The sequence below is a fragment of the Condylura cristata genome, unplaced genomic scaffold (assembly GCF_000260355.1).
Source record: "Condylura cristata isolate star-nosed mole 26May11 unplaced genomic scaffold, ConCri1.0 scaffold00029, whole genome shotgun sequence".
Taxonomy (NCBI): Eukaryota; Metazoa; Chordata; class Mammalia; order Eulipotyphla; family Talpidae; genus Condylura; species Condylura cristata.
Window position 1 is genome coordinate 10893135 of NW_004567130.1, and position 21915 is coordinate 10915049.

Sequence of the window (21915 nt, forward strand, 5' to 3'; positions counted from 1 at the left end):
CGGTGGGGACGAGAGCTGGCCAGGGAACTCTTGTCCCCCTGGGGGTTTGGTTGTGGGTGGGGTTCCCACCCTCTGGGGTGGGGGGGCAGGTAAAGAAAGGGGAGAGTGCTCTTGTCCCCATGGCACAGAGGACGAAACTAGCCCAGAGGGCTGGTCACTCGCTTGTCCAGTACCACTTGGGTGGCAGCCTGGGTGATCGCCTAGCTGTTGTGGGGCCCCGGGGAGAGGGGTGGGGTGAGCACACTCTCATGTATGCAGCAGCAGCCTGAGGTGTGGAGAGGCTCCTGGTGGCTGCCACCTCATCCCTCCTTCACCCCTGTAGATGAGGAGTCCCCCACCAGACAGAGCCTCCTCCCCTTCCCTGGCCAAGCCCCCTTGTTGGGGCTCTCTGCACAGTCTGAGCTTCTAGCACCCGTTTATCAGCGCATGATGAAGTCAGTGTTTAGTACTGGGAAGGCCCTAACAGCTGAGAAAACAGGCTTCTGTCCCAGGGCCTCTGGCCAGCGGAGAATAGCCTAAGATCTTAGGCCTGGGGTCAGGGTAGGAGACTGGACTTCACTCCCAACTCACATATCTTTTCATTTCCCACCCTAGGTCACTTCCTCCAGTCACCTAGAACGGGGTAGCAGCCGGCATCCAGGCTCCAGCCACGCACCCCTGCCCCTCCGCCCACCTGGACAGACAGGGGAATCTGAGTGGCCTCTGTTTGCTGACCATAGCTACAGGGAGTCCTTGCAACCTGGTGTCCTCCAGGAAAGAGCTAATTGTCACTGTAAGTGCTTTTGCTTTCTGAATCGTGTGTCAGGGGCAACCTATGCGGAGAAGTACTTATGCTATAAAAGAGTCGTTCTCCCTGAGGCCTGCCCCCAACCCACTTTGCAGGGAGGAGAGGGGACTTGACTGGGCCCCCAGTGGGCTTTTGATATCACCAGTGCTCAGAGTTGGATGGCTGCTCCTGTGCCCTGGCTTGTCCCCTCACTCTATCGGGGGGGGGATGCCGCCTCCAAAGGCCGATGGGCTTGCCCCAGTCACGCGGCACAGGGTCCAGCTGAGACACGCACCCTCCCCGCTGAGCACCACAGCACAGCCCAAGGCTGGTAACGGCCGAGCTGCTCCTGTGTCAGTTCTGCCGGGGAAACAGGGACAAGGTCAGCCTCAGGCCTGGTCACCTGAGAGTCATGCCATGGAGGAAGGGCAGTGCCAGGCCGTGGCCGGCAGTAGGGCACCCAATTCAATTTGCTTATCTCTCTTCCTGCCTCCCTCTTTCCTGTGCTCTTCAATTACAGGCAGCGTCAGTGTTTTTTCCAATAAGTACAGAGATGTCAAAGGAGCTGAGTGGGCAGGGGAAACAGGACGTCTGTAGTGACCCTCCATACTCTTAGTTCTAACTTTGGAGCAGAAAGGAAGGACCAGCCTAGGTTGTCAGGCTCAGGCCAGCTGGCAGCTGGACAACAGAAATCAAAGGTTAAAATGGAGTGATCCTAGCCAGCAAAATTTTTCCTGGAGAAAAAATTTTTTTTCACAGCTGTACAAAGATGTTTCTGACACCACTGTTTAGACCAGCAAGAGGCTAGAAACAACCTAAAGATACCCACCAGGAGGGGTGTGTCCTGAGGCTGCTTCAGTATTAACGTGCTCTTGTGCTTTGTCTTGGTGCTGGGATACAAGGCAGGTGTTAGAACAGGAATGCCGGACGGAGAATAAATTCCAAGACCCATTGGTAAGAAAAGCCAAGGGAAGGGTGGGTGTGAATGTCTTTGTACCTTTTACATGAATTGGAACCAGGAGACCATGGTGATGTAACCAGACACTGATGCTACCAGCCCGGGAATAGTAAGAGCTTTGCTGAAACAGAAGGGAGGGGGCGGGGAGAGAAGGGACCAGTGAGAGCACCCGGGGCCCAGTCTTCAGTAGCTGGGATCAAGGTACCTTTAAAGTGGATGTTGGGTAACAGAAGTTTGAAAGTAGGATGTCAACTTCAAGAAAATGTTGTACTAAGAGGAAATACTCATTTTGTCATTTTGTTCACTTTAGGGTAAGTAACAGATTCTGTTCCAAAGAAACAGAGGATGAGAATATTATTTCAAGTTATACCACCAGAACGAAAGTCTCATCCTCCCTGACTAGTAGGTGCACCAAAGCAAGCAGAGAACGTGTCACACCGGGGAAGACTGTTAAGAGCAATGAGGGAAAAGCACAATGATTGAGGTAAGACCAATGTAGATGAGCTAAGCTCGCCTATTAATCTTCTTTTAAAAAGGCACTCAGATTGGATCACAAAGCTTCATCCAGCTCTACATGATGAGTCACACCTGAACAAAGTCATTCGGAAAGGTTGAAACAAAAGGTTTGGCAAAGTTTTCAGGAAAAAATGTGAATTAAAAAGCAGAGGGTGCCACGTTAATAGGTAAAGTGAGTCCAGGCCAAGTGCATCAAAGAAGAGTTCAGTTCACTAGGAAGAGTGAAGGCATCAGTCCCTCTGTGCAAATAACGTGCTGTCTCCGCTCGTAGGGGCCTGGCTTTAGGTCCAACAAGAAGTAGCTGGAACACATCCTGAGTAGGTGTGGTTCGTTTCTCGATCCCTGGCTGGTAAGGAGGGAGTCAGAAAAGCTGGCTAAAATAATGGAGATGTAGTAGGTTCCCATCAGTCTGACTCCTGCTACCAGAGCCTCGCCTGCTTTTTAAGTCCCCATAAAAGTCAAGATCACCGGAGATTATACCACAAAGAAAATGTACTGAAGCCTAAAAAAGCAGAAATCAGACCATTCTCTGATTACAAGGCATTCAAACTATGGATGAACGTACCACCTGGGGGAGGGAGGGGGACCCGCGAGGGGCATTCAAAGGAGAAATCAGTCCAAATTGTAAAACAGCTAGAAAAATGGAAAGACAGATATTACATATTAGAACCTAAAGGATGTAGCTAAAGTGGCCAGGGAATTCACACCTTAATTTTTCCTTTTGTTTTCTTATCAGTGTAAAGTTTTAAGCCTCTACTCAAGAAAAAAAAAGGGCAATTATAATGAAAAGTACAAATTAATGAATTAGAGCCCAGAAAAAAGGTAATTACTAATAAATAAGTCCTAAAGTTGATCTTTGGGGATAAAGAAACCTCATTAGCTAACTAAGGATAAAGGAGAAAAAAGTAAAATCTATATACAGTTTAAGAAATAAGGTGAAATAGTTTTCAAGAGTCAAAAACTATTTTGCTCAACTTGGTCCTGGTAAATGTGAAAACCTGGATAAAAATGGGTATTTTTCTAGATCTAAAGCTAGTAGCTAATACTTTACAAAGTAATCAACACTATTAAATTAAGGCATAAAACTTACAAAACAGGAGGTCAAGCTACTTATAAATGTGAAGAGAGTATAACTGGAAAACCTGAGTCGAAAACCATCAAAAACAATAGAATTCAGCCAAGTGGCAGCAGTTAATAGCTATTCTATGGAAGAAAGACTCGCTGGAAATGGTTGACGAGTCATAAAGAAGCAAACTTTCAAAATGTGCAAGATCTAAATGAAGGCTACACTGAGACGCCCCAGGTATGAGCAGAAAGGTGTCCAGGTTCCTGCAGGGAGAGAGCTGGTCATAACGACGTCCTTCCTGTTTATAAAATTTAATGCAGACCCAGTAAACACACAAGCAATTTGGATCTTACGTTGATAAGTTGATTCTATAGTTCAGATAGAAAAACGCACAGAACAGCCAAGGAAGCTCTGTAGGGATGTGAGAAGAGCAGACAGAAGTGTCACCAGATACTGGCATGTTATGCACCTGCACAGGACGGCGGAAGCGTGAAAACACGCCGAGTGGAAGGAGCCGGTTATCAGGCGCCACATACAGTAACGGGAACCCAGGGTGTGGGGGTAAGGGGCTCGCTCCAAGTGGTGAGAATGTTCTCGGGGGGCCTCCCTGGTGGCACAGGGGTTAACGACACAGCGCTGTCAAGCTGTCCCCAGCCACTGCAGCACAAGTCCAACCCCCAGGCCAGCCAGGGAGCTGACCACATGGTGCAGCAGACATCTCCTGTCCCATCCGCAGCTCCCCTCAGCACTGGGTTTCAGTACATCTGCTTGTTCTGCTCCCCACTGTCTCTGGTGAGCCCTCTCTACACCCCTCTCCCTCCTACCCTGCACCTCTGGCTCACACCCCAGTTCTTATATGCATAAGTAAATCTTTTAAAAAAGGTTCTAGAATTGACCAGTAATAGTTCTAAAATTTGTAAATATACTAAAAAACATTGAATTGTACATGCCAAATGGATAGGTTTGTACGGTATGTGAATTCTATCAACAGCTGTTAAAGTTTGTTAAATGATATTTCAACACACTTGGATCCTTATCTTATTCTTTGTACCACATAAATTACATAACAATTGGAGATCATATTTGAAGAAATTAAGCCCAGAAAAGAATTAGAAGAAACCCTGGGAAAACTTGATCAAGAAAAAAATAGCATGAGAAAGGAGATTCTAACCATGTCCCAAAATGCAGCGGCCATTGGAGAATCCTGGCAATTTTCATTTCACAAAGTAAAACTCCTCCACAGCTGAATCAAAAACAACTGACAGCGGGGGAAAAACTGCCGTCACGTGAGAGACAGAGGGCTGATCCAGCCACACACACAGCGCCCACAATCAGTGGGGATAAAAACTCAGGTGAAAGATGTTGAACCTAAAACTACACCTTGATCCGATTTCACTCGTAGGCAAGCAAAGCCTGAAAACGTGGCGCTGTGCTGTGGTGGCGAAGACGTGGGACACAGGCCACAGCTGCACCGGCCGTGGGCCCAGTCTTTCCACTTCCAGCAATTCATCCTCCAGTTTCAGTCACACCTGTCACACATACTCCGCCGCCTACTCTGCAGTTTGTCTAGTTAACAGGCCACGTGGGGCATTGGCCAGTAAATTACGGCTCCCCCCAACTGCACAGCAGAACGAGGAAGCTCATCCATGCTGACGTGGAAACGTGGTATAGAGTGTAGGGAGTATTTAAGACACCCGGGAGAACACAGTGGAGGACATGGCTGTCTCTGGCTGGACGGAGGGGTGCGGAGGGAGGCTCATCTGTATGCCCTCGCCCACGTGAATACTGGACCCCACCAATGGATTATATCACTAAAGTAAAACGATATTTTAAAAGAAAGCAACATGTAAGCACAGTGACAAATGACAACTGATCTTGTGGTGACCGGAGTTGAATGTCCCCTTTAAAGAGACGTAGCTTAATTCTTCTCAGTGGCTGCTGCACAGCAACACAGGTGTGTTACCAGAGCCACTTGATTATTTTTTTGAGACACTAGACATCCAAATTTTTATGTAAATCTTCCTGTTGTTAAGTGTTTCCAAAATACTTCAAACATATTTTAAATCTAATGATGGCTACAAATAATCAGAAGGTCTGGAATTCCTGTCCCACAGTGTCCCCTAATTAGACTTACTGAGCAAGCCGGGCCCAGACGGGGCAAGGGCATACCCAAGCTCACACCGCACCCGGGGCCCAAATGCCATCCCACGTAGGCCTGTGCTTCCCTGTCTCTGCCAGGGCAGGCAGTGATGGCTGGTGGTGGGGCCACCATAAAGGTGGCTGGGGGCCGTGTCCTTGTGGGCAGGTACCCCAGGGAGGCAGCACAGCTACGGCTCAGAGGCCTAGGCCTGGAGGCACCTGCGGGGGAGGGGGCGCATGGCATTCCCTGCCTACAACTGAGTCTGTCTGCCCTGGAGCAGAAGCAAGCACTGCGGGCTCAGAGAGGGGGTGCATGGAAGGTATCTTGGGGGTGGGGCGCCCACTCACACTTGCGCAGCTCCAGGCTCTTGCTTGGGCAGGCCAGGTGTTGGCCCGGGGGGTTCTGGGTCCTCTGTAGACAGGCCAGCATGGCTGAGCTGGGGGCCCGTGGCAGGGTGCACTCTGCGGCAGGGTCCCTGTAAGGAGAGAGGAGGGGCTGTTACAGGGCTGCTGTGGGCCCACTGACCCTCCCCTCCCCTACCCCACCTGCTGGCCCTGCCAGCAGCCACCTCGCCCCTGCAGAAACTTCCAGAGACACTGTTATTTGGCAGGTGAGCAGGATGAGGGCCCACAGGCACCTTAGGGTGGTGCCTTCCACCATGATGGGCCGAACTCACCCCGAACTCCCTGTTGACAACAGGCCTGGTGGGATCCACCCGTGTTCCCTCAGCGGTATCCTTCCAGCTAGTGGTGGCCTCTCACAACCACTGTGAACAGACCTGCACCCCACCCTTTAGCCTTGACCTTGCCAAGTGCCAAGACCAGTGGGCTCATCTTTGGGACTGACAAGTGGGTGCCTGGGTCCAATGCGTGACACGTTGGCCCGCCCCTTGCACCCAGTGTTCTCACAGCACCCTAGAGGGAAGGTGTCCAGGGAAGAGCGGTGCTCCAGCTCTGACCTGTGCTGACCTTGGCCTCAGACTGCAGGTGAGCCCAAGTCTCCCAGACCCAGGTCTCTGCCCCAGGCAGCCCCGCCCAGCCAGGCTGCTCAGGCCCAGTAGGTGGCCGCTCAGGCTTGCCAGAGGTGCCGCACCCAGGTGAGCTCTATTGGCTCACACAGACAGTGCTGCACACTCCATCGCACTCCTGAAACAGTATTATCTTCCCAAACCCACCTTGCCTGGGCCCCAGAGAGAGGAGGGGCGTCTCCCTACCGGCCGCAGCTCGCCCTCTTCCTGCTAAGGAGAGGGCAGCCTGGTGTGAGCGCAGCTCTGGACACCCGGAGTCCTGAGCCGTCAGGCTGGGTCAAGCCAATCCCGCTGGCTTCAGTGAGGAGGGGCGGGGTGTTTAGGGAGAAGAAAGGGAAGTTATTTAATACTAAACAGGTGTCTGCAGGCCTAAATTCTGCTGCTTTCTTCTAATAATGAAGTATTCATGAGGAAAAGCCTTTTTTCACTACTTTCTTAAGATACTAATTTCACAACAAGCTCCTTGTTACCGCGCAATTATTCCAATCTTGCATTTCCCGAGCCGCTGCAGCCTGCGTCTGTCCTGGCCTCTCGGTAAATGAAAGGCAATCACGTAACCACCTTCATTATGCTCTATTTTACTTTCAGCAAAGGTACCCTGAAAGAAATGATTTACTCTGAAAGGGACTTTTATTCAGTTTCAAAACCAATTTTCTCCTATTACTGTCTCAAAAAGAGAGGAGAGAGAAAGTAGGGGACGGCTGGGGGAGGGGAGATGGCGCTCACACCCCCCCACCCCAGTCGCCAGCCTTAACACAGCGGCGCAATAAAAGCTGCAGTATCCACTTCCCGACTTCGATTTCTGGTAATTTTAAAATATGCCATTACAATCAGCAGAAATTACAGTTTAAGAGGGAGCGAGGGGGGTTCAGCACCGGGAGGAAAGCCCTTGAGGCCGGACCAGGCGGGCTCCTGGGGGCCCCCCGCCTGGGGCACAGCCCTCACTGCGGCCGCCTGCCGCCCGCTGGACACCTAGTGTGTGCCGCTGGCCACCCACAAGCAAGTTCAGACTGACGTGCCCACAGATGCTCACCCTCCCACACCCGGGACAGCCTCTCCTGGCCCGCAGCAGTCTCCAGCTCACCTGGAAGGTCAGCGGCCACCTGCACCCAGGCCGCCGTCTCCCACTCCAGCCCAGAGCAGCAGCCACCTCGGCCACGGGCGTCGGGGTGCACAGGAGAGCCAGAGGCAGCCAGACAGCCTCAGGCCCTGGACCAAGAGACAGCCTGCGCCCAGCAGCAGGGGTGGGGAACTGCCCTTCACCACAGCCAGAGCCTGGCAACCTGGAAGCTGGCGCTTCCCGGGGCCCCGTGCCTGCTGTGTGGCCCCAGGAGAGAGGCTGCCCCTCTCTGACCTTGTAAAAGTGGCTCCATGACCCCTCTCCGGGCATTTCCTCCAGGGTCCTGGCTGTGCTTAGCTTCCCTCTGGAGGTCTTCCCGACTCTGGCCGTCCACGGTGCCAGGCACCCACAACTCCTCACGGGCCATACACCCCAGCATGCCCCACAGCTGAGTAGATAGCTAGGGACTGTCTACTAGGGGGTGAGGACAGGCTGCCTGTTCTGAGGTCTCCACACCAGTACCAGTGCCGATACTGGACACCCAGCAGTCCTGGGAGCAGAGGGTCAGTGACCCAGCACAGGGGCCACAGAAGATTCCCTGGAAAAGATGGTATCAACATGAAGGCCTCAGCGTGGCTGTTTGAGTGCAGTGGCCTGGACCATTTCATGCTTCTGGAGGATCAGCAGCCAAAAGACCATTTAGAGAGAAGGGATTTCTCTCTCTGAACCCACAACCCCCTCAGCTCAATGACCAGTGAAGTCTGTGTCTTACTGCTGGGGCGAGGGGGGCTGACCAGTGTGGACGGGGCCGGGGGCCAGCTGCACCTGAGGAGGAATGGATCCCACTTCCACTTCCTGAAACATGCCCACAGGAAGGCCCTTCCCTTCCCGCTTTTCCTCGGCCCCTGAGCAGAGCCCAGCCCCCTCTGCCTGCCCCCTCCTCTCCTGCTCCGAGCCCTCCTTCCAGTCTGGCTACCGCTCACCTCCAAGCCTTTGTCTGTCCGGGTCCCTCGCCCACAGCACCCCACTCTGAGACTCTGGCTCAGCTGTCCGCTCCTCTGGGCACCCCTCACAGCCCTCATCACGCACAGTTGTAATTGCCAATTTTCATGTCTGTCTTTCTCCACTGGACTGTGAGTTTCTCAGGGGTAAGGACCATGTCTTATTTGTCTCTTTCTCCTCAGTGTCTGGCAAAGAGCAATCATTTAATAAATAGGTGTTGAATGAATGGCTGAATCATTGAATTGGCTATCGTCTAATGAAGTGACTGAGGCCCAGAGAAGCCAAGTGTCCTGCGCAAGGTCACACAGCAAGCTGGACACAGGGCGGGGCAGGCGCCTGCAACACACGGTCATCCCGTGCCCCCAGCGTGCCCCTCCTGCTCCACATCATCATCCAGTCTCAGAAAGCATGCCCCTCAGAGGCTTACCCTGACTCATTACTCCCGGCAAGGGCCATCCCGGGAGCACAGCTCATTGGAAACCCTATCTGCACATCAGGCTGTTCATAAGCCCAAGGTCTTTTGTGACTTTAATAATAAAAGTGTGGGGGGAGATGGCGAAAGCCTCTCTGATTAGAATGCTTTGGCATCATCCCTGACATGGGGGCTGATAAGGCGCCTTATCTTGGAGGCACCCCGAGGAAAAGGTCCCCTCCACCAGATAACACCCCCAGCTGTCGATATGGCCTTTCATAGCTGAGGATTTAGATAAAGGACATATGACAAGGGAGGGGAAAGAAGGAAGGAACTTTCCAAGCCAGAGGAGGAATTGAGCTGGCTGCTTGGCTTGGGAGGACAATGGGGAAGAGAAGGGTGACTACAGGCTCTTTATTTTCATGAAAGAATGGGAACTGGGGCCCTTTGCCCTGCCTGTCTGTGTCATCTCCTGGCCTGTCAGGCTGCAGGGAGGTGTCGGGGAGCCCCTGGGCCAGTGGGAGGGAAGCTGAGATAACAATACCAGCACATTAGCACTACTAAGCTGTGCAGCCATGGGGGGCCTGCGCCGTGCCCCATGTGCATCCTGGCCAGTGGCCCCATGCACCCTCCCAGTGGCCTCTCATGGGAGAGCACAAGTCAGGAAACGGTCACAGAGGGGAAGCAATCTGCACAGGTCACACAGCCTGGAGATGGCAGAACCTGGGGGTGTGGACCCCAGCCTGAGCCTGCACCCCCAGACCCACACGGTAGGGTCTGCACCCCTGGCTCCACTATGGTGGGGGAGCCGATCAGCCCCATGTTTCAGTCGGCTGGGCAGGAAGAAATCGAAGTGAAGACTGGCTCCCCACTGCCCAATTTGACTTTGATATTCCACTCTGGAAGAGTGGGGACAGGGAGCACAGAGAGGGAGATGAGCTGAGGAGAGGGGTTCCCGGAAGGCTACTTTCATAAACTTTCATGGAAGATGCCCTGTGAGGCAGGCCTTGGGCAGAACAATACTGAGGTGATTCAAGCCCAGGCACTGCCCCTGCAGGGGGACCATTTTGTGGTGCAGGTCATTTACCCCCCTTACCCTTCCTTCCACCCACCTGTCCATCCATCCAAGCCGCAAGCAGTTCCTGAGTATCTTTTGAGGTCAGCCCCAGGCCATGTGCTGGGAGACCAGAAAGCACTAAGAATATCCTGCCAAAGGGACCTCCAACCAGACCTGACTTTCCACTCCCAGCCTGTCAAAAATGGACTTTCCTGGCTTCTCTAGCAAGCCTCCAGCATTTCCCTGCAAAGCGAGAGACAGAACTGCTTCACGTGTCCTATAGCACAGACTGCCCTGTGCTAAGCTGGGCTTGCCCTGGAGGGCAGAGAAGTGAGCACATTCTTGGGGTCCACACAGGGTAAGGCTGTAACCTCATGAAGGCCAACATTTATGCAACTTCCAGTCTCTGTCCATCCCTTCCCTGGAGCAATCCACTCTGGCCCCTGTGGTTCCATTCAAGGTCCAAGATTAGCTGTGGCTTGCAGAGGAAGGTCATGCCAGACCCTCCCCAATATGCAATAGGACTAGGAGTTCAGAGGTGGGCCTGCCCTGGAGGCCTGGGGTAGCTCCTCTCAGCAGGAGCCAGTGACTGGGCTCTCTGATTGGCTGAGTGACCTTGGAGAAGCACAGCACCTCTCTGACCTGTTTCCCTCATTGAATCTGGATGGGGAGCCGCCTTTCTGCCAGACACAAAGGTGGGCCCTCGGTCCATCAACACAAAGAGGGTTCCAGAGGACAGGAAGCTGAAAAGACCCAGCAGCTCACATAAAGCAGTGAGGACTCTTGAGTTCCCTGCAAGGAAGATGCCTGCTATTCCTCTGGGCCTGACAATGCTCATGGAGAAGGTGCAGGAGTCCCCTCCAGCCCTTTGCTGTACTTGAGGTTCTCTGTTGTCCTTTTCCCTGACCTGGCCACAGAGCCTGCCCCCAGATACAGAGAAGAATCTGAAGTGGTGGTGGCAGTAGAGGGGGGGTCAAGGACTTGGGGAGAGGAATGAGCACTGGATTCAGAGCCTGAGAATTGGGGTAGGGTTCTGGTGGTGTGTCCCTACGTATGTGGGGCCTGTGTATGTGAGTCACTTCTCTATGTGGGGTTGCAGCACAAGGCCTCAGAAAGATCAGTAAACTTAAAACGATCAGGGTCAGGAAGTGGCTTGCCCTCTTGGCCAGGACAGAGGGCTGGAGGGACCCTTGCCCAGGAGTGAGATAGGAATATGGGTACAGCAACCCCCGACCCCAATGGGAGGAACCACTGTCACCTGCATCTTCTCTGTCCCTTTTTCCTCTGCCTCTGTCCTGGAGTTTCCCATCTCCTTTCCTGCTATCTCATTCTCTCTAGTGCCCTCCCTGACCCCACTATTCCCTAACCCCCCCCAGCTCTGTCTCTGCAAAGCAGCCAGAGTATAAGCCCACCCCATCCCCCTCCTGCTGTTCCCTCTCCCCATTCCTATTCCAAGCCTGAGGCCTTCCAGGGGACCCTGTTAATAATTAAATGTTAATCTAAAAAGCAATTTGAGCTGCGGCTAGGCAGATCTGGTTAGAGATTACATTAGCATGGAGGAGGTGAGGGTAATTTTCTTTAACCCCTCTCCTGATCTCTCAAGCCCGGGAATCTTCAAGTCACACTGGCACTGCTGATTAAACTGGTGCAGGGCTTGGCTGTGGATAAGGGGCCTGTGAAAAGTGATTATTTCCCACTGCCATTTGGGCCTCAGCACCAGAAAGGGATTTTTTTGCTCTCTCTTTTTAAGGTTGGTGGGGGAGAACTCCCTTCAAAAGGATGTCTCCTCTACTGCCAGGATTTCTGCTGCATCCAACCCCATCCCCACAGACTGGTGGCCTCTCTAAAAGCAAATCTGAACATAGACACACATCTGGCTCTCTCTGTTCCCAGGACAGAGATGCCAGCCCCTGGCTTGAGGGACAGTGCACTGCCATTCAGTCCAACACCTCATTTGGCACTGGAGCCAGAGATGCCAGTAGTTCAGGGCCACAGGGGGGGACTAAAGAGTGAACCAACAATCACGGATTCTAGATGGTAGGCAGCAGTCCTGAAGTGAGTGTCCCTCAGGATGTGCCCCTCACAGCCACACTCACAGGCCTCTGGCACCAATCCCTTCTGCTTGCAAGCCCTTTTGCAAAATTCTACTTGACTTTCAACCAAAGCCCAGGTTCCTCAAGGACTTCTTGGAGATACACATACAGGTGCCTGATAAATGTTGATGAATAGAGTTCCCCATGCAGCTTCCCCCCCAATCCCGATTTCATAGTTCTTGGTGTTATGATCAGTGACCAAGGACAGCAAGCCCTAACAAAAAAAAAAAAAAAATGTCCCTTGAAGAACAGATGGAGAAGAGGTTAGAACAAGGCGGGGCTCAGAAAGTATCCCACTAGGATCCAGGGCTACGAGGCCCTTCAGCACCATGGCCAGCTCCCAGCGCGCGTGCCCGGGGGAAGGGGCGTGGCAAACCCTGGGAGCTTAGTGACGTCAGTCACCATGGGAACTAACTCTGATGTGAAGGGCCTGGGCAGCTCTCCAACCTCTACAGACTGACTACCTACCTACTGTGTGCCAGGTCTCTTATGAATGCTAAGGCAGGGATAGGTCCTACCAAGATAATGGGGAGAGGATTGTAGGGGTGGTTTGAGGGGTGATTATAAGACTGGGTGACAAATGGTAGCCATGATGGGGCCACCACAGCTATCCCAGGGCTGTCAAGATAAAAGGGGAAGGCCGGTATTGGTCCAGTATTGGTCCCAGGCCTTTGGAGTCAAAGGCCTGAGCCTTACCCCTTAACTAAATCCCAGCTTTATCCCTTGACTCTGTGGCCTCAGGGGAGTCCCTCTATCTCTCTGAGCATCAGTTTTCTCATTTGGAAAGGATTTAATTCTTGACCAGGAATTAGTACAAATAAAGTGCCAGGATAAGAGTTGTAACTCCCTAGCTGGTAGCTGTTAAAAGTATCATTTATAACAATGATCAAGAGGTAGGTAGAAGTAGCCCAGTGGTGAGAGCGTGGGGTGGGGGTGTCCCCAAGCAGTGGACTGCACAGGCAAACATATGGGGCCTTGAACTGGAGAAACTGGAGCAGCTTCAGGTTCTGAAGGAGGCAGAATCCCTCTTAGTGAGTAATGGAGAGCTCCTCATCTGTGTGAGGCCACACAGGTCACCAGGACCAACCTGGAGACAGGGAAATCTGCTTTCTGTGGACAAGCTCATTCAGGGCAGGGGGAAGCTAAGGTGCTAGATGGGAGGGGTGGGAAGGGGGTCTCACATGAAGACATGGCTTGTCCTCTCCTAGAGCCAAAAATCCCACCAAGTCATAAGGCGAGGGGGGCTGCCATTGCCATTGGCAACAGACTTGGCTTGTCCTCTCCTAGAGCCAAAATCCCACCCAGTGAGTGAATGGGGAGAGGGGAAAAGACCCCAAACCCACTGCCCAGATCCCACTTCCTGAAGCTCAATGCCTGCAGAGACAAATTTCAAGGTCAGAAGTGTGGGGTGGATGGCTTTGTCCAGGCCACTTTAAGTCAGTCTTATCCCTTTAAGGATCAGTGGCAGTTGAGGATCCACCCAGCTTCCAGCAAAGGGGGGAGGAGGGGAGGAGGTAAAGAAAGCCAAAATCTGCATCCAATGTCGTCTGTGCTGTGATGCTATAATGGGGCCCGGGGCTGCGGGGAGCTCAGTGGAAAGGCCTCAATCTAATTTTTTTGGAAGTCATGGAACCTTCCCGAAGGAGAAACTTGTAAGCAGGGTCCAAAAGGACAGTGGGTTTCACTGGACAACTCTGGGGTAAGGGTCCATGACAGGGAACACTGTATGCAAAGGTGAGACCCACTGTAGAGTCAGGAGGGGCTGGGGGTGCCCCTCCATCCTCTCATGTATCCCTTCTGATCCCCAGCCCCCAGTCTCTGCACCCACAGCTCAGGGTTAACCTAGAGAGAGGGAAGAAGACAATCTAATCATCAGAGCAATAACAAGACCTGCTTTTAGTGTTCCCCATGGGCTCAGCACTTTACAGAATCACCTCACTGAACACAGCCCACACCAGGGAGAGTGGCGACTGCTGTGGTTGGGGTGCCCCGGAGGAAGGGTGGGAAGGGACTGCCCAGGGCCTTGGGGTGGGTGATGGGAGGGAGCAGGAAAGCCCAAGGTGGTCTGCGCCAGACAGACTTGAGGAGTTGACCTGAAAGAGGACAAAGGGGAGGCTAAGGCCACAGGCAGGAATGGCCAGGACTGTTTGGGAGACAGCAACCAAGATGGGTGGTGGGGGGAGCAGGATGCAAATGGTGGGCAAGAGCCACTTTTAACGCAAAGTCAAGCATCAACACGCGCTTCTGGGGGTCAGGCTGGCACGGAAATGAGAAGCAGGGCAGGAGACAAGCCAGAACACTTGCTACAGCTCCAGCACACACACATATTAGCCCAGAGTCAGACTCCAGCCAGAACTCCAGCTCTGCCTTCTGCTGGGAGCTGGGCTCTACGCCCTTTACTGGGTGGGGAGCTCCCACTGTGTCATCTGGCCAGAGCACCATGACTTGCAGTCTGAGGTGAAGAGCCAGTCCACCTGCCTCAAACCCTAGCTCGCCACAGCCTGACTATATGACTGCGTCCATCTCTAGGGAGTTTACTTCTCCATTCTGTGCGTGTCTGGATTTCTAACGCTCCTACAATGAATGTTGATCCCTTTTTTTTTTTTTTTTAAATAACTTTGAGAAAGGGATTTCAACCACTGACCACCTGGAGACAGGAGGCCAGAGCCTATTTGTAAATTCACTGCTGTGACAGGGAGCAGCTGCCTTGGAAAAGTGGCGGTGGCCAGGGAAGGTGGGAGAGAAACAGGAAGCTGGGAAGGCCCAGAGGCTGCGAAATCCAGGAGCAAAAGGAAGCAGTGATCTGGGGCGCCAGATCCCGCGAGGCTGACGCCCCTCCGCAGGTCCTGTCTGCGACCCCTCCGCAGCAGATGCTTGCTCTGACCGCGTGCTCATCGCCTCTGGCCTGCAAACCAGTCTCCTCTCATTTCCTTCTGCACCCAGGACTTCCCCACGAGCGTCCACTAGCTTCCAACTGTCTTCTAAGGTCCTGTGTGACCTGGCCCTACTCCCTACCTGTGCTGTCACTCTTCTCACTCACCTGCTCCTTAAATAGGCAACCCTGGTCTCACCCTAGGGCCTTTGCGCTTACAGTTTTGTCTTTACCTAAATACTATGCATCAGTGCTGTCCAAAAGGAAATGTGATATAATTATACATTTTCTAGTAGCAAAGGAGAACTGATGTTTAAAAATAAATCCAAGATAACGAAAAGCGTATTACTGCAACATGTCATCACTATTTCCAGTGAGTTATTTTGTTTTTTCACCTGAGGATTTGAAATCTGGTATGGATTTTACATATTTAGGCCCTTTCAAGTCAGAATGGGCAGCGCTCTGGTTTCATTCGCACCATGACTCAAACAGCACCTCCTCCAAGCAGCCCTCCTTAACGTACCTTTTCCATGGCCACTATCCTATTACCATTGTAGTTCCCTTATTGTCTTTGCCACTCTGAAATTCTCTTACTGGTGAGTAGAGTAGCATCTCTCTCCCCCGTGAGAGCACAATAGCTGCTGTGTTTGCAGACTGGAACACACAGTAGGTACTCAGGGTGGGCAAGTGGTAGGGGATGGGAGTGGCAGCCCAGGGCCCTTGTCTCCTCCCTCCAGCCCCTCCTCATTCCAAATTCTAAATTCTAATCTTGGTAATGAGAAGCAGAGATCTACATGTGTGTGTTTGGGACACAGAGAGCACCCCCCCCGCCTGCTTATGAAAAGCAGACCCAGAGATGGGCCTCCTTTCAAAATCAGCCCGGTGCAGAAAAACGGCTGTGACAGCACAAAGCAGAGATTGAATCAGCGACGGGCCCGACTGCCTGGTGACGGTTACAAATGATCTGATGTGGAAAAGACGCGATCAGATGTGTGCAGAACAACGGCTTCTGCGCCCCCCATGCCAGACAATGGACGGCGGGCGGGCGGGCGGGCGCCTCCCAGAAGCCCCGTCCAGAACGTGCTGATTTCCATGGACGCAGCGTGGAGGGGGCCCGTCCTTGGTCCAGGCCGTGAGCGGGGCCACCTCCCCACACCCAGACGTGTGAGCCCTCTGGACCAGTCACCTAGGCAAGGCGAAATCTGCCGTCCCCCAAATGCCCAGCACCTGGGAGGAATGTCCCCAAAACCTTAGCTCTGGGCAGTTGGGGGATGCCTGGATTTTATTTTCATCAGTCTTGTCATTTCCAAATACTAAAAGATGAATATTATCTTTGTAATGGGGGAGGAAAAAGAACCTTCTCTTTCCATTTGGGACCTCACCAGTCCCTCAACAAACGGGGGCTGCATTTGGCCTTCCTTTCTCACGCACTTCCTGCATGGCCCAGGGCTCTCAGCTTTCCCCTCCTCTCTGGTCATCTGTCTTGAGGTCTTTCCCCCCTCATTTCACTGCACCGTGTACTACTTCAACTCAACAAATCCCTCCACACATCTGGAACTCCTGGGCCTTCGGAGAACCCAGTGGATACTTGTCAACACAGGTGGGTGAGGAACAGGGGCTAGAATACAATGCCAGGCTGACCCTACCTGTGTTGCGGAGGCTCAAGAACTAGGAAGATTCTGGAGGTGGGAGAGGGCCCTTCCCACTGAAGGTGTGGGCCAGGGGGCTGCTCCACTCAGCTGCGCCACATGCCAGGCACCACGTCTCAGCCTCACACACCAGCGGACTCGTCAGTCCCTGAGTCCCTTGGGGCTTAGCTTTTCCATCTGACAAATGGAGCTGGAAACCGCAGCTGCCTCGCCCCACAGTGTCCGGGACAGGGGCAGTTTCTCACTCGGTGCTGGGGCTGCTCTCACCACCGCTGTCATCCACCACCCACTGGGTGCCCACTGCGCCAGCCTCCTCCACCCTGAGCACTCACCGTACAGGGACTGAAGACAGCACGGGGTTAGAGAGGTACAGAGCGCACGGTGACGTCACAGTGCGGGCGGGGGGGAGCGGGCGACGGGATGTTTCTGCAGCCCTGGCCTGGGGCTCATGTGAGCACAAACACTAAGCTCCACTCCTGCCCACACGGCACATCCTTCAAGTCCCTAGGATGATTTGCCAAATGTGCCCAAGTGCGAGGAGACGGGACGGCTCACTAGCGGGGCCTTGCCCAGCGAGTGCCTGCTGTATGCCAGGCTTGGCCCTAGCGAGAGTCAGGCACACAGGGTGGTCAGGCACCCCCCCGGCACCCCTAACCCTGTGTCAGACAGAGCTTCTTGGGGGAACAACTTTCTGGAAGAGGGAGCATCTGAGTCCCCAGACTGTGTACTCTGCGGGCAAGGGCAGAACTGGCCCAGAGCCCCGGATGGGCCAGCCTGGCAGGGCCACCTGAGCAAGGGGGCAGAGGTGGCAAGAGCCTTCTGCTGGAGACAGAGGCAGTTCTTTGAGCACTCACCCACTGGAGGCTCGCAACTGCCAGAGGTGGAGACTATCACCCCAATCTTCCCAGAGGGGAAATCAAGGTGTGGAGAAAGGAAGCCACTTGCCCAGAGCCACCCAGTGAGGGGCAGAGGATGAAGGATCTGAACTCATATCCAATTGGCCCCACAATCAGTGGCCACACACCTACAGCCCCCCGACGGCCAGGTGGGCCATCTGAGTGTGAAGGAAGCGTGGACACAGGCTGGAGGGGCTGGCAGGAGCAGGGTCTTGAGGCCCCACTGAGGCCCAGGAGGCTGTGGGGAGCCTCGAAGGCGCAGCGGTAACCGGACTCTAGAGCTTGCCGCTCATCAGACTGCTGTTTTCCTACTCAGCTGCGCAGCCTAGAGCAAGTCAACTAACCTCTCTGTGCTTCAGTTTTCCCAAATGAAGAAAGGGGTTCAGATCTTTGAGGCTGAATCTTTGGCACACAGTGAATTATATGCTTATTAACTTGGAAGAAAAAAGAACCATCCAAAGTGGACGGACGTGGCCAGTGCCAGCCTGCAGAGCCGGGTCACTGGGCCCCACCCACGTCTGGCCCAGGTGTGGGGTGCAGCCGGCCGGGCCCGGCGGATGCAGGCTGGAGGGGCGGCAAGCCATGGAGCGTCGCGGGCTTGCGCCAGCATGTGTGCGCGCGTCTGTGTGTGTTGCTGCAGCAGCTTCTATGCAAACATGTTAATTTGTTTTCATTTTGTGTTTTTTTTCTCTCGCAGGATAATTGGGCGAGTTTGAAGTCTTGGCGAGGCTGCTGATTATAGCTATTTGGGTGGTGCCCTCGTGGGGCTTGGGCCCTGCCTCCCGCCTCTGGCGGTGAAGGCGGTGCTGGGGTGTCTTGAGGGGTGTGTGGAGCTGCCACTGGGATGTGGGGGCTCTTGCTGGTGGGAGACAGGGGGGACGACCAGGCCTGGACCCCCCACGGTGCCTTCTAGCCAGACAGCACACCACTGAAGGGACACATCTTTCCTTTGCCCTGTTTGCTGCAGTTAAAAAATAAAACAAACAAACAAACAAACAAAAACTCCAAAACTATGACATGGTTGTCTGTGTCAACAAGGGAAAAAAAAGAAAAGACCTCAGTATTCTCATTGTTTGGTTGCATTAAAAAAACAAAAAGCTGGGGCCCTCCCAGGTGGCGCAGGGGCAGCACTAAGACGCTAGACACAGCCACTTCACGAGTTCGATCCCGACCAGGGCAGTGTTTCCACACGGCGCGGCAGACCTCTCCTGACCCGCCCGCTGCTCCCCTCAGCAGTGTATAGTGTCAATCTGCTTGTTCTGCTCCTCACTCTGTCTCTGGTGAATCCTCTCACTGTCCCTGCACCTCTGACCTGTACCCCAGTTCTGTATGCATAAATAAATACATCTTAAAAGAAAAAAATAAGCTGGCCGCACTGGAGTCCTGCCGCTGAGTCTGAGCACCCACCCTGGAGAAGCGCGTGGGCTTTGGGTTCAGGCCGTCTGAGGTTCTGCATGTGGCCAAGGCCAGTCTGCTCCCCGAAGCCTCCTGTCCCATCGGAGAAGCCCCTGCCTTGCCCAGAGAGGACTGCAGTGAGATGATGGGGTTGTCAGGAGCAGAGAAGAGGGAGCTGAGAGGGGTGCTTCCTGCTCTGGGAGTGTCCTGCACTTGACACACCCCTGGACAGGCAGCCCGGTCACTCCTGTCTCTGTTCCTCCCACTGCTGTGGACCAGATCCCACGGCCAGAGCTGCATTTCTGGCTCAGACTTCACCGAGGGCTACTACACAATACCGGACCAAGAGCTGGAGACTGTGAGCAGTGTGAGGCCCAGAGGAGGGGTTCCGAGCGCCCAGTGGGGTAAGCCTGGGCACACATGCAGACGTGTGTGCACAGGGCGGGGGCAGTGAGAGCGCTCCAGGTGGAGGCCCTGGCCCAACAGAGGCCCAGAGGACGCAGAGGCCTGCGGGGCAGGCTGGTCCCAGGCAGCTGGAATACGCCCCTGGAAGCCGAGAGGCCTCCGGGGGCTTCCTGCACGTGGTTCTGTGCCCCCACAGGGCTGCGTCAGAGGTGACCCAGTCACTGCCTGCAGTGGGCAGTTTCCCAGTCAGGGTCAGGAGGAGACGAAGGGCTCTTTGAGATCCTGGGGGCCCTGGCAGGTCCTGTCAGCTCACTGAGCCTCAGTCTGCTCACCTGTAAAATGGCGCTACAGCAGGGACCCCAGGAGACAATCCCTGCCACCCTCTCAGGCTCCTGAGTTGCCTCCACATCGCCAGCTCCCAACACTGTCTCCCCTCGCCGCTCCCAGGAGGTGGTAGGGTGTTGGGAAGCTCCAGGCAGCGCCTTCCTTGAGACCTGCCATCCCCCAGTGTTGCCAGGAGTGAATTTCTATTTTACTCCCATTTTTCAGCAGAGGAGATGGAGGGTCCCGGTTTCAGGGCAGCACCTGTGTTCCGTTTCCACTCACTACAGCTGCTAACACCAAGCCTGGACGGATGGAGGATGGAAGGGACATCTGATGTCCACCAGGGAACAGACGGCCAGTGGCCTGCTTGAGGCCACCCAGGCAATGGAGGTGGGCATCTCAAATTGCACCCCTGGGTCCCTGCATCTGAGACACCGGGACGCAAAGGACAGTCCCACGGACACAGAAAAAGGACTTTGGGGCCGACGAGCCTGGCGCCACAGTCGGCTGTGTGAGTGTGGCGAGCCACCTGTCCTCTCCGAGCGCCAGTGTCCTTGTCTGTCACGTGGGACTCCCACCCCTTACTGCAGGATCGGTGGGGTGCCCGGCTGAGGGGCAGCACACACTAGGCCCACAGAACACCAGGTTGCCTGTGGCAGCTCTGGCAACCAGATGCTCCCAGGAAACAAGGCGCAAACAATCGTTTGGGGAAGGTGACAGCCCCTGGCCAGCCCCCTGGGGGTGGCGGCAGACTCCATGGAGAGCGGGCCTCCCTGCTCGCACAGGGTGGCAGCTGGCAGCGCCCCTCCCCCACTGAGAGCTGCACAAAGGGGCTTCTATTCCTGCTCTGAGCATGTGTCCCTGCCTGACGGGGCTGCACCACCCTCTCCCCACCACGCTGGCTGCCCCGCCTGGCCGAGCCTACCCGCACCTGCACAAAGGCTGTGTCCCTCTGAGCCAGCACAGCCTCAGAAGACCTGTCCTCAGAAAGCTCAAAGGTCCTGGGGAGGGTTCGCAGTGAAGGGTGAAGCCACAGGTCCAGGCCACCCCAGGGAGGGCTGCAAGGCCTGAGCTGAGCCCCAGCTTCCTCACCTCCCAGCTCTGCAAACACCCCCTCCCCCAGGTCAGTGTGGACCTCGCTTTTCTCATCTGCATAACGGAGACAATGGTGATGACATCCCCAACTTCCTGGGCTGCTGAGGGTTCTGTTAGGTGGGGCGAGGTCACAGACTGCACCCAGAACCTCAAGGCCAAGGGGAGCGGTGGTGTGCGAGGGATTCTGAGGTCTCAGCCAGGGATGTGCTCAGCCCTAAGACGGAGGCCTGGTGGGCCCAACCCTGGAGGGAGAGGACACCACCTCCCCGGTAGGCCACCCCACCCTCTCCAGTCCAGCCGAGGGCTCCATGGGGTTGATGCTGGGGCGCAGGCTGAGTGTGAGCCCCCAAATGCTCCTGGTCCCTGTCCAGGCAGGGGAGTGACAACAGCTACTATTTATGAAACATCTACTACGCGCTGAGATTTTTAGGTACCTCACACCCCTTCAACTCCATGGCTACCGTGGAGGGTGCAGCAAGAAGGTACACCCACTATAGGATCGGGGGTCCTGTGACCCAGGCTGACACTCCAGCTCCACCACTCCTGGCTGTGGAGTCCAGCCTCACAAGCTAGAAATCCTGACACGGGGTATTGCCCTACCTCGCAGGTGGGGAAACTGAGGCCCAACTGACAGCAGTGCTGTGCCGAGTGCAGGAGCTGGACAGTGAACCTGATGAATTATTCTAGGAGTTGTACTGGAGACCCAAAACCCAGTCCAGTGGACCTGGAGCCCCCCTCCTTCTTTTTGGGGGCGCTGCAAATATATTTGAGCAGCTGTTCCTGTTTTACAGCCCACCCGGCTCCACCGGCCGCGTGGCCTGTGGAAGGCACAGCAGGAGGCCTGGGTCTGGAGCCGGACCCCTGGCGCCCTCACCCTGCCACCCCAGGTCCCCCTTTCTCCCTCCCACCGGCTCAGGGCGGCCAAGTGCACAGCGGAATACCAAGTAATTAAGCCGCACACACCATCCGGGCGCCGGGAGCACTGTGGAGTTTCCCTTTTATGTTTATAGCAATTGTATGAAAATGTGCAACACGGAGCCGCACCAGCTGACACATGAGACGAAACAGACAGGATTCCGGGCCGGCTTTTTTCCGGGCCTGATTGGCATTAATTGTGAGCGTTTACAAAGCACAACTCGGCGCCTGACATTTGCTTCAAGCGAACGTTTCCTTCTAATAGTT

General features: G+C 54.4%; 1 protein-coding gene across 2 annotated transcripts in view; it reads right to left on the reverse strand.

Moving 5' to 3' along the window:
• The window catches only part of FAM222A (family with sequence similarity 222, member A), a 44581-nt gene that overhangs the window by 12551 nt on the left and 10115 nt on the right, over positions 1–21915 (reverse strand). The window contains exon 2 of one of the 2 annotated variants that reach the window (XM_004690949.2): positions 5794–5921. The exons of the other annotated variant lie outside the window; for it this stretch is intronic. Coding sequence (XP_004691006.1) covers positions 5794–5875 — 82 coding nt within the window. The 5' untranslated portion in view covers positions 5876–5921. The remainder of the gene's footprint in view (positions 1–5793; positions 5922–21915) is intronic. 2 annotated transcript variants of the gene reach the window in all.